Below are 12128 nucleotides of genomic sequence, written 5' to 3'. Positions count from 1 at the left end.
CACGTGCCACTATGTCAGAAATCTGTCCAAAAATATTGCACTTGTTTTTGTTTTTCAGCCTTTTAAACGGTTACTTTAATGGTTAACGATTATATCATTTGAACCTTTACAAGGTTTTCTGGATATACTAATATAATTAAACTCGTTTAAATGAAGTGGATTCATGTGACGTTGTTTTGTGTCAACGTGACTTTCACTTTATACTGTATAGGCACTCAGGTAATTTGCTTGACTGCAGATATTTATTTGAGTGTCTATACAGTGTTTAAAATCTAGTGGTATGTATATATATATATATATATATATATATGTATATATATATATATATGTATATATATATATATATATATATGTATATATATATATGTATATATATATATATATGTATATATATATATATATATATATATATGTATATATATATATATATATGTATATATATATATATATATATATATATATATATAATGGTGACTGTGACCGTCTGACACATTAGGGGTCTGTCATGTGCAGCCTATGAGTCAGGTGATAAACAGCATCTGATAAATTAAGCAATAAAAAATGGGCTTGCCTTATCAAATGTTAAATGAAGAAAAGAACAATTTTCAAGGACAACAGTTATTCTTTGGAAAATTAAAAGGATTTCAACAAAACAACCTACTTTATATTTAATTTCACCAACTTAATATGAACCAACAACGTTTATGGTGATTACTTATGCGGTATCAAAGCATAACATTACCAGTTGCATAGGATATGGTTGTTTTTCTTTGTCAAAGGTACTTGACTTCACTTACGTATTTCCATTTTATGCTTCTTAATACTTTTATATCATTGTACTTCAGAGATGAATAGGGTACTTTCTACCCAAGTACAGCCATATTACTTTGTATACATACTAAACATATAAAGAGTGTATACAATACATATTGCTTTCAAGAAAACTACATAGACAGTCAGTAAAATGAAAACATTAAAATGCTGTTTGCATGTTAATGCAAAGTAATAACAATCCACTATTACATTACATAATAATATAACCCTGAAAGGGTCCATTTCCTGGATAAATAATCCATATATTCTTTTATATATTCTGTAATTGTACTTTTTGGTTGCACGCTTGCAGTGTGTAACATTACTTGTGATGTTGCTATTTCTGTTACATCTGAATACTTGTGCGACACTGACACTCAAACTGGTCTCAGCATTCTTTTCATTAAACTGGTCTCCAGTATGAAGGGGCCTCCTCTTGAGTTACGTCAGACCAGGAGATGCACGAGAGGCGGGTTTACTTTGAAAGGGGCCGTCTTTAATCCGAGAAAACCATTCAAAAGCAGCAGAGGGAAAGCGACCCCTTGTGTCCATCAACCCACGGAGACACCAGCCACCAGCCACCAGCCACCAGCCACCCACCATCACCAGTCAGCCACCAACTAGCAGCCCAGTGAGGAAAACCCCGAAGATGGCCCCCATCTCCATCCAGACCGTTTTAATCAGTGAAAGTGTGGACCCTCGCTGCAAGGCGATTCTGGAGGAAAATGGCATCCGAGTCACGGAAAAACCGAACATGAAAAGGGATGAATTAATGGCGGAGATCAAGGTGAAGTTGGCGCTCGAGTGTTGCGTAACCCGCTTTCACGTGCACGGGCTTCGTGGTGCGTTTTCAAATCCTGTCAAAAAAAGAAAAGTTTAGTCTGTGTGTTGTGTTTTTTTTAATTTATTTTTTACCACTGTGCTTTTCTCGGGTAAATAATATAACATTGCAAGTGAAGTCGCGTCTGTGTTTAACTACATGTTTTTATAACAAGTTGTATGTACGACGTGTGCACTTTGTTACGTACTGTACTCGCACTCCTCTTCGCTGACACGTATTTACCGGCTCACGATGTGACAATTGAATGTGCATTTAGCACCGCCCCCCCTCTAGGAAGCTGATGCAACTCATCCCGGACTTTACTAGGGATCCCATCACTTTGTTTCTCTGGGTGCCACCGTGCAGCCGGGTGGCAGCTGCTGTCATCTTAATGCAGAGGCAGAAACAAATATGTGCCTCTGTAGGAAAAAATGGGTTGCAGTGGAAATGTACAATATGCACCCAAAATGGAGCCATTGAACATAGAAGTCTGTTGGACAGTTTTTGATTACCACATCTGATGAGGTTTTATTATTTTATTTTATTTTTTTAAGAACGTGCACACAAAAGACAATCGCAATGAGCATTATTAGGCTGCAACTGGCCCTCCAACAGCTGATCATAAACAGTAAGACAAGAAACATGACAAACAGAAGCATTTGCACCATAATTGTTACAGTACACTCATCTCCACACTTGAAAAGCTCACGAGTTACCATGGTTACAGAAATATCTTGTAAAAATATAGGCCGTAACATCACCAACACAGATCGGGCATTGTTCGCAGCCCACGGTCGGCTGTAGTCGAGTTATTGAATTTATGCACACACACACACACACACACACACATCTGCTATCACGCAGGCTTTTGGGTTAGTCCATTTGCTTTCAAACCGCATACAAACCACAGCGGAGTCCAGCACTGGAAGCAGACCAAGGCCTTTTCAGACGGGCTCAGTCTGGTTCTTTCATCGCCAGCTTTGGATTGACATTTTTCACATTCGCCCAAACAAACGGAACTAACCATTTAACTGCAGTAATTGTACCTATGTCCCTGTATTGTATTGTATTGTATTTTATATATTGTTGTTATATTTGTGTTTATTGCTTTATGGACTCATGAGTCTGGAATAAAAGAAATATAATAACCAGGCAAGACAGGTTGGGTCAAAAAGCACTCTGTGTTTGTGATAACATGAGTAAACTCACATTTATTTAACTATCTGCTATGTATACTTAATCTGAAACACTTGCAAGTATTAAAACTACATTTCTGAAGGAATACTTGTCTAAAAGGTAGATGAGGTAAAAAATGTTTTAAAAACAATCCATGGTTTTATGATGTTGGTTTATATTGTGCCATGGTGATAGAAATGACCAGCTTCTTTGCATTAATCAAAGTGCCACGTAATAATTGATAACCATAAATGCCATGAGATCAACTGAATGCTTTTCTCACTACCAGGACTACGATGGCCTTGTGGTTCGATCTGCAACGAAGGTAAACGCTGACGTCATCAGTGCTGCTCATAACCTCAAAATCATTGGGAGAGCTGGAACTGGCGTGGACAATGTGGATGTTGACGCTGCCACCAAAAAGGGTATTATTGTCATGAAGTAAGTTCCCAGTCTGTGCACCAATTATGCTTGCGCAGTTCCAACATAATACAATGTACTGTCCATTAACTGGAGACCGTTTTCTCCAGCACACCGAGCGGCAACACGATCAGTGCCGCCGAGCTGACATGTGCTCTACTGATGAGCCTCTCAAGGTGAGATGAGCAACTGTGCACCGTTTTTAAAATTGCATTGAAGTACAGTACAAGTGTCGTGGTGTTTCATTTCTTTCTGCTTCTAGAAATGTGCCTCAAGCTGCGATGTCGATGAAACAAGGGAACTGGGATCGCAAAAAGGTGAGCCGAGATTTTAGTTTGTCGCCCGTTTGAACGACCGTGTTTGCGGTTGGCACACAAAGCGATTACTGTTGCATGGTCGGCTCCATTGTTCAGGCCAAACGGCACTAATCAGGTGTGACACTTGGACTGGGTCATAGTTTTGTTTCTAATTTCGCAGTTCATGGGTGCAGAGCTGTACGGCAAAGTGCTCGGAATAGTTGGACTTGGAAGAATAGGAAAGGAAGTCGCCTCAAGAATGCAATCATTTGGCATGAGGGTAAGTAAAGAGATCATGCATGTCAAGACGGGTCATGTTTCTCAGTGGTTAATCACACTTAAAGGTTAAACAAACGCGATACGGTATGGTTGTCTTTCTCTTCGTAGACGATCGGCTATGACCCAATCACTACTCCTGAGGTGACCGCAGGCTGGGGGGTCGAGCAGATGTCTCTGGAGCAGCTGTGGCCCCAGTGTGACTACATTACTGTGCACACTCCCCTCATGCCCTCTACTGTCGGTGAGTTTTACATGCAGCCGTCATCAATTGTACCGAGGAATTGTGGGATTGCTTTTTCAATTGTACATTTTCCTGCCCAAGGTCTACTTTGTGATGAAACGTTTGCGAAGTGCAAGAAGGGAGTGAAGGTTGTGAACTGTGCACGAGGGGGCATCATTGATGAGGCGGCTCTCCTCCGAGCTTTGGAGTCCAGACAGTGCGGAGGAGCAGGGCTTGACGTCTTTGTTGAGGCAAGATCATTGGAGCACAGAATTATTTCCTTGATCACTCATTAATATAAATAAAAGAGTTGCAGCAGTCTTACTTTGTGTTTGTTTGGCCACAGGAGCCTCCTAAGAACCGCTCATTGGTCGAGCATCCTAATGTCATCAGCTGTCCTCACCTGGGAGCCAGTACGAAGGAGGCTCAGGCTCGTTGTGGGGAGGACATCGCTCTGCAGATTGTGGACATGGTGAAAGGCAAGAGTCTGGTTGGAGCTGTAAGTTCTTTATACCTTTTTTCAAACAAATCACTTCTCACTCTTTGAGATTTTTAATATTTAAGGTTAACTTCAGTAATTTTGTGCTGCACATCCATAAAGGTAGGGAGACTCACAAGAGAGTGATATAACTTTTTTATTTTTTTTAAGTGCTCAAAGTCAATGCACCTGTTTCATAACGTATGCGCCTTTTTATCTTCAGAGATCATTCTGCAACTCTTTGCACTGGTTGAGTTGTCGATCGGACTCGAAGCTTTACTTAAATTTACTTCAATAACATAACAGGGTTTGAATAATTAGATTATTTTTTTTCTTTTTGGGGCAGTATGTCAGGTGAGCTCTGTTCTGTCTCAGCAGCATTAGACAGGAAGCTTACCATGACATTGCCATTCCACAATTAAAATACAAAGCAAAGATATACATGCATGCAGTTTGATGCACTTAGTTTTTCGTATTTTATATTGAAACGAAAGCTTTGGAATATTTGAGACGTCTACCAAAGTAATATAATATTCAAAGTGACCTTTTACTTTTAGAATAAACATTCATACAATACTTGCCAAAGGGACCTGATGTTGCCATTAGATCATGGAGTAACTGTAGTTATTGGGGTTCAACTGAACAGACTGACTTCAACACAAACATCTGAGAAGTTCACGATGGAGCTTTATGTGAAAAGTTTGACAAACTGCCATGCACTAGTGTAGATTATGCTTTGGGAAATAATGTACAATTCAGGCATCCTAACATTAGAATTACCTCGTAAATCCATTCATGTGTCAAATCCTATATTCAAGTAAGTTTGTGCTCGGTAATGCGTTGTTAACAACTTATATTGGACTCGGCATAGATTACCATGCGTGTCACACTGTGTACTAATGCCATGTAATTCAGGGTGTTTTCATGATTTGGATCAGCCATCTTTCAGGATGTGTTAGCAGATTAAAAACTTCAGGTATGAAGTTGGAACAAAATATCTCACCACAAGTTCCATGAGTAGCGACTCCGGAGCTTTCTCTCAAAACAAATGGTCTTCCTCAGCAGATGACGTTTGCCACGTTGTCATGGATATGTAAATATTAGGTGTTCTCGTCCGATGAACACATACAGTACATACACATTCGGTTGACTGAGCCTGATTAACATCTCTGAATTCAAAGTCTGAAACTATACAAAAGACCCACAAAGATTTTTACAATAAATGGTTATACGACCAAACTTAAAAGCATTAAAAGAAAGTGACTCATTTGCTTTGAAATGGATAGCTACTGTAAGAGGGTGACGGTTGGTCGAGAAAAAAACTTAAATCTCAAAATGCTGAACTACATCTCTTTTCCAATTGTATGATTGCATTTAGTTCACAAAAGCACTCTGATTCCATGTTCCCTTCTTTTTATGGAGGTAAATGCACCGGTTTTGGCCAGCACGTTCTCCCGGGATTCTCACCAGCTGATCAAACTCGGAGAAGCAGTCGGAGCTGTGCTGCAGTCCTGCACTGCTTCAAAGAAACCGGTCAAACATGTCCAAATTACTACTCAAGGTAAAACTACTGTCGACACTATTGGTCTAACCTGTTTGTCTAAGCTGAAGATAATGTTGAAACGGTTGTTTTCTCCCCTTGGTGGTATGATTGGGAAAACAATTGTAGTATGAAGATGCACTTTTTGCTGTTCGCAGTTTCAACACTTTTGCTTGAGAATGTTTGACTTACCTTCATGTGCTGTTTTCCTCAAACCAGGGGATTGCCTGAAGTCCTCCACTGGGTTCATGACTTCATCAGTCCTGGTTGGACTGCTGAACCAGGAACCTGGCTGTTGCCCGAACCTCATCAATGTCCTGAGCCTCGCCAAGGAGTCTGGAATCGCGGTAAAACATGATCTCACTCATGCGAATGTCGAATGACAAAGACGTGGTGCGTGTCTTTAGAAAATAATCTTTTCCTACTGATTATTCAGGTGAACCAGACTCACTGTGCGTCTGACGGGGCTGCCAGTGGAGTGTGTAAGGTGGAGATTGTGGTAGATGGTAGCAGCTACAAAGCCAGTGGTTCTGTTCAAGGTGGCGTGCCGGTCCTGCTTGAGCTGGACGACAGTGTGTTCAGACAGCCGGTCTCTCTCACTGGAAACCTGCTGTTCTTCAAGGCCTCCGCAAGTCCTCAGCTCCTGTCCTCAGTGGCTGGTAAGAAACATACATTTAAAATGATGCATTGCCCATTAATGTTCATGGAAAATAAGGTTAGAATAGGGACCAAGCTGATGGCTACCACTATTTGGTCTCTGTATTAACAATCTGGATGGATCTTAAGCAAGGAAAACATATTTGTGACATGTCAAGTGATCATAGAAAGTTTCACCTACGTAAAGCATTAAATGTAAAATAAACACTTCAATATTCTTTGAGCTTTCATGATTACGTTATGCATCCAACTATGCCCAGACTATAAATCTAGAATAAAATGCATAACATTCCTGTTTCTGATCCACTCTACAGTATTTATCCTTAAGTTTTGATGAAGATACTTTTCAAACACATTTTCTTCAAAGTTGACTTTTAATGGAGTAAATATTGATATACAGCCACATATCCTCCTAAAAGATTGAATATAGCCTCAGTAGAACAGGCAGATGTAGTATGTTATGCTGAGGGATGGTGTTGACAAAATGTATCCAACTTTAAAGCAACTAAAGGGGAGCTTAAGGGTTCAAGTGGTAAATGGTGAACGTCATTTTGCAGTAACTTTTGAATTCCTTTAGTCAAAATAACGCATGCAATGCTGTCGGCAAGGCAACATCTATAAACTAGATTTATTTATTTTTCCCCACAGTTGCTGTTTGATTTCAGACTTTACATTTGGATAAAAGCTGGTCCTGAGTTGTGACTTCCAAGGACTAAGTAGTTGTGTTTTTCTTGCTTGGAAATCACACCTATTTTCTCTTGTCGGTTGTTCTTTGTTTAGGACTGCTGGCCACAGAGGGAGTGGAGATTGAGTCCTTCAGTGCTCCCACAGCCCACTCTGGGGATCTGTGGTATTGCGTGGGGGTGTCCTCTCTCCCACGAGACCTCAGTGCCTTGAAGCCTTTGGTGAAGGAGGCCGCACATCTCACCATTTAGATGACGGCAGCAATGCTATCTATAAATCTTCAAAGTGTCTAATATAATTGATCGGTCTTAGTGTTTACAACTAACAACTTACCAGTTGAACATTTGCTTGTCCTCCGGTATTTTGATAACATTCCAGTGTTTAGATGCCTTACATCCACTTTGTTGAAGTAAAAAATAAATGCACTGTCAAGTGCTGTTTAGTTTGCTTTTTGACCTTTTTTATAAAGCGGAGGTGTAAAATAAAGTAGACTTACTAAGTCACTGTAAGAACAATTGTTTTGTACGTGTTTTTATTCAGTGAACTTCACACTTTAACTTTTTTTATTTTAAAGGGGAGGTATTACACCAAGTTGCCAGTCTAGTAAGCACATGTACAGTTTAATTAATACAACAGCCTATAATGTAACCTAATATAACTGTCCAGTGTGTACCGTGACTTCGCCCAATGTCAGCTGGGATCGTCTCCGGGACCCTGAATAGGTTACGTGTTAAAAGACTATAGATCGATGGATGGATGTATTGCTACTTTTACTAAAGTTAGATGGGTACTTCTTCTATCATTGCCCAACAGTATAAAGTAGACCTCATTTAACATGGACCAATAACGTCAACAATTTGTAACCTACTGTAAACAAATATCCTTTTTAAAATTGACATATTTTTCAATATGACTGTTGTAGACATTTAGATGCAGGTAACTGATATTTAAATCAAATTTTGACTGTCTTATATGCTGCCTACATCGACTCAAGTACTGCACTAAAGTACACATTTGAGGTGCTTGTACTTTTGCGGTCTTCTAGTGGTGCAGCACCTTCCACAGTTATTGGATGTGTGCGACCACTCTGCATTGTTTGAGCTCCTAAGAAGAACAACAGTAATTGAAATTATTTTTGATAATTGATTGTCATTTTAAATGCACTACACATGTGCTGCTTTTAAAAATTATGGCATTTCTCACTTTTTTCAGAATTATTATTTTTTTTAAAACAAGCAATCCATATCGGCAAATAAATCCATAGGGGAAATAATCATTAGTTCCAGTTGAGCTCAATGCAACAGTCACAGGGGACACTTTTTTTTACTAACAACCGTGTTTTCGACCTGACAGATCTTGTGCAGGAGTAGGCTACACATCGTGCACTGGGCTGTTAATCCTCGTTGGGATTAGGGAAAGCCTTGTCCACGGCACTGAAAGTGGGTTCAAAACGCCATGGCGACGACCAGAATGAGGGGAAACACGGAGAGAGAGCAGTGCAATGGTTTATTGTGAGAGTGCAGCTGAAGGCGACGCTCATTCGTGTCAGATTTGTATTCTGTTCTCGCCGCTTCGGGTTCTCTAATGCGCCTCACGAGACGGGTCTGAGGTTCTCTTCCGGCCGGTTCCTGCTGGACGGGTGTTGGGTGTTGTCAAGAACCTGCTGGCGGAGAATTACTGCACAAGTGAAGAGGAGGAGTAGGAGGGGGATGGGGGGGGGGGGGATGGCTGCTTCACATAAATACCAAAATAGGATAGAGCTGCCTGCGACGGTCCTGCACGAGCTATATTGAGGTCCGTGTGTGTGTGTGTGTGTGTGTGTGTGTGGAGCGTTCAAATAGAGGGCACACTGTCGAGCGTTGAACAACACGGGGGACGTTCGTGGAAACAGCATGAGAGGTAAGCCTGCCTGAATGTCGCCTTCTATGAATGAATGCAATGGGGGGAATCGAGCTGTTGACACCGCGGTGCTGTAGGTTGTGTCACGTGTGTCGCGTCTTCTCCACCAGATATTATGTCACACAGGCGAGCTGAACTCTACTCGTACGACTTCTGTGATGTCGACCACCCGGCAGCGCTCCTGGATGCTCTGAGGCGCTTCTACACGAGTGGCCTGTTCACCGACGTGGCTCTCCAGTGCGGCGAGTCCGGACAGGTGTTCCACTGCCACAAGGCGCTGCTGTCGGCCCGCAGCTCCTATTTCAAAGTCATGTTCACGGCCGACATGAGGGAGAGGTCAAACAGCGTCATCAAGCTCACCGGGGTGGACTCCGGGGTCCTGGATGCTTTGGTGAACTACGTGTACACAGCCCAGCTGAGCATCACTCAGAGTAACGTGCAGAGCCTGCTGGAGGCTGCTGACCTGCTGCAGTTCCTTTCGGTGAAACAAGCATGCGAGGAGTTTCTGGTTCGCCTCCTGGATGTGGACAACTGCTTGGGGATGCACGCATTCGCTGAGCTGCACCTGTGCGCTGGCCTGGAGAGGGAGGCCCGCCGGGTGATGCTGAGCAGGTTCACAGAGCTCATCCAGCAGGAAGAGTTCCTCGAGCTGGATCCCGGGAAGATGAGCTCCGTTCTGGCTGCTCAGAACCTCACCGTACAGAGGGACGACGTGTTGATAGACGCTGTAGCCAAGTGGGTGACCCATGACTTGGATAATCGTGTTCACTGTTCTGCGGAGTTGCTGCACTCCATCCACCTAGAACTTGATGAGATTTACTTCAAGGCTACTTTGGAGGTGCACAGACGATGCTTGCTGAACAGTGAAGACATTTTTAAATCTATGATCGTTCAGGCTTTAAGGTCCAATGGCAAAGATCTGTCCGCCAGCAGAAAAATGTCTTCCAGCATGTATATCATCGGTGGATATTACTGGCACCCTCTTTGTGAGGTTCACATCTGGGATCCTATCAGCAACACCTGGGTGCAAGGAAAAGACATGCCAGACCACTCTAGAGAGAGCTACGGTGTCAGTTTACTTGGAGCAAATATCTATGTGACTGGTGGTTACAGGACAAACACGGTCGAGGCTCTGGACACAGTTTCGGTTTATAACTGTGACTATGATGAATGGACCGAGGGCTGCCCCATGATCACAGCTAGATACTACCACTGCTCTGTGGCGCTGCATGGCTGCATTTATGCCATTGGAGGATACAAAGGAGGAGCTCCGGAGCAAGAGACCGAATATTATGATCCCTTGAAAAAGAAATGGTCCCCTTTGGCCAAAATGATCCAAGGTATGCAACATTAAGTAATGACTTATATGAATCAATGAACTTTAGATATAGAAGAAAGAATACTTTACTGTTACGCAATCTCTCCACCGGATTGGTTTAGTAGCTGTTCAATCGCATCACATGACATTTTTTGGAAGATAATTTTTCAGGTCAGGAATGAACATTGGACCTCAATTAATGAATTATTAACACACATCCCACTTACTGAGCTTTCAGCCACATCTTGGGTTGGTCATCAGCAGATGGAGTTTGCTCAGTTGTCATAACAACAGACTCATCTCCTGAACCTAGATATAGCTGAAAGCCACAAAAGAAACTGAGAATAGGAAATTGACTGAATAATAATGCATGTTTTCACTTTTTTTGACAACTTTAATGCTGTGCTCATCAATATTTTCCCAGTAACTCTGAATAAGATGACTAATTGTGCATGAAATTGGTCGCTCCTATTGGCAAATCCACAAAGCATTGTCACCCAGTTCTGCTGTTCACCTCAGATCTATAGATAATGTTTAGCTCATTGCTTTGGATGTCCCACAACTTTATAACATTAGTTCAATCCCACTGCTGTCCTCCACCCTGTTTTCAGACACAGGCAGCTGGTTTCAGTGCTGTTGCTAAATAGGAAAGAAAACAATCAAGAACGACAAATAAAAACTATTATATATATATATGGAGGATGGCGATTAAGGAGTCTCAGCCAGAGAAAATAAGCTGTTGTGAAGTCTGGTGGTTTAGCAGCTGATACTTCTGTGTCTCTTACCAGGCGGCAGCAGGGTGGACAGGTTGTGGCTGGGTGGGTTTTGTCTTTTATTATCCCCTCTTCACAGGTTCCTCTTCTCACCAGTATCACTGATGCTCAGTAGATGGGTGCCAATGTGGTTCTGGGTCGCCCTCCTGTGCTGTGCCGTAAACATCCCATGCCAGTTTGTAATATTTGCAGTCAGGATTCAATTCAATTCTGTGTATTTTGTATAGCCCAGAATCCCAAATTACAAATGTGCTTCTATTGCACTTCTGTGAAAGTTTACAAGAACATGGCACAGGAATTTTGCCTTCTTAAATTTCCTTAAGAAATACAGCTGTTTAGGAGCTTTCTTCACAAGGATGGAGATGTGTGAGGACCATGTCAGGTTGTTTGTGATGCTCATTAGGAACTTAAAGCTGATAGCTTTCTCTCTCAGCTCCATTGAAGTAGACAGGAGTGTGCATTTTGATCCCCTTTTTTCTAAAATCAACAATCAGCGCCCTGGTTTTACTGATGTTGAGCAGCGAGTTGTTCTGTCAAAAACACTGCAGGGTTGTTGACTTCCTCTCGATGTGAAATATCAGTGCTGTTTTGTAATCTGTAAACTTCACAACAGAGTCCTCTGCATGTTTGGGGTTGCAGTCGTGGGTTTACAGCGTGAGCAGGAGGGGAAGGAGCGCACAGCCCTGAGGGGCTCCGGTGTTCAACACTAGAGTGAAGGAGGTTTGGCTGCCAATCCAAACTGCCTGGGGTCTGTT

General features: G+C 42.0%; 2 protein-coding genes across 2 annotated transcripts in view; both read left to right on the top strand.

Moving 5' to 3' along the window:
• Window positions 1-1330: 1330 nt before the first annotated feature.
• phgdh (phosphoglycerate dehydrogenase) lies at window positions 1331-7898 on the top strand. Its single transcript, XM_034562262.1, has 12 exons — window positions 1331-1600; window positions 3099-3250; window positions 3340-3405; window positions 3492-3546; window positions 3707-3805; window positions 3913-4045; window positions 4127-4275; window positions 4371-4523; window positions 5925-6063; window positions 6262-6389; window positions 6479-6701; window positions 7480-7898. The coding sequence occupies exons 1-12, from the start codon at window positions 1463-1465 to the stop codon at window positions 7632-7634; spliced, it is 1590 nt and encodes a 529-aa protein (XP_034418153.1). The 5' UTR covers window positions 1331-1462; the 3' UTR covers window positions 7635-7898.
• Window positions 7899-9188: 1290 nt separating this feature from the next.
• The window catches only part of klhl23 (kelch-like family member 23), a 4041-nt gene continuing 1101 nt past the window's right edge, over window positions 9189-12128 (top strand). The window contains exons 1-2 of the mRNA XM_034561922.1: window positions 9189-9282; window positions 9393-10622. Coding sequence (XP_034417813.1) covers window positions 9276-9282; window positions 9393-10622 — 1237 coding nt within the window. The 5' untranslated portion in view covers window positions 9189-9275. The remainder of the gene's footprint in view (window positions 9283-9392; window positions 10623-12128) is intronic.

Source organism: Cyclopterus lumpus, chromosome 21 (assembly GCF_009769545.1).
Source record: "Cyclopterus lumpus isolate fCycLum1 chromosome 21, fCycLum1.pri, whole genome shotgun sequence".
NCBI lineage: Eukaryota > Metazoa > Chordata > Actinopteri > Perciformes > Cyclopteridae > Cyclopterus > Cyclopterus lumpus.
This window is presented reverse-complemented; position numbering and strand designations above follow the sequence as displayed.

Excerpts from the sequence above, each read along its gene's own strand:
- phgdh (XM_034562262.1), top strand. The coding sequence starts at position 1,463 with ATGGCCCCCATCTCCATCCAGACCGTTTTAATCAGTGAAAGTGTGGAC. Across the intron at positions 4,524-5,924 it reads GCAAGAGTCTGGTTGGAGCT|GTAAATGCACCGGTTTTGGC; the intron begins GTAAGTTCTTTA and ends CTTTTTATGGAG. Across the intron at positions 6,702-7,479 it reads GCTCCTGTCCTCAGTGGCTG|GACTGCTGGCCACAGAGGGA; the intron begins GTAAGAAACATA and ends TTCTTTGTTTAG.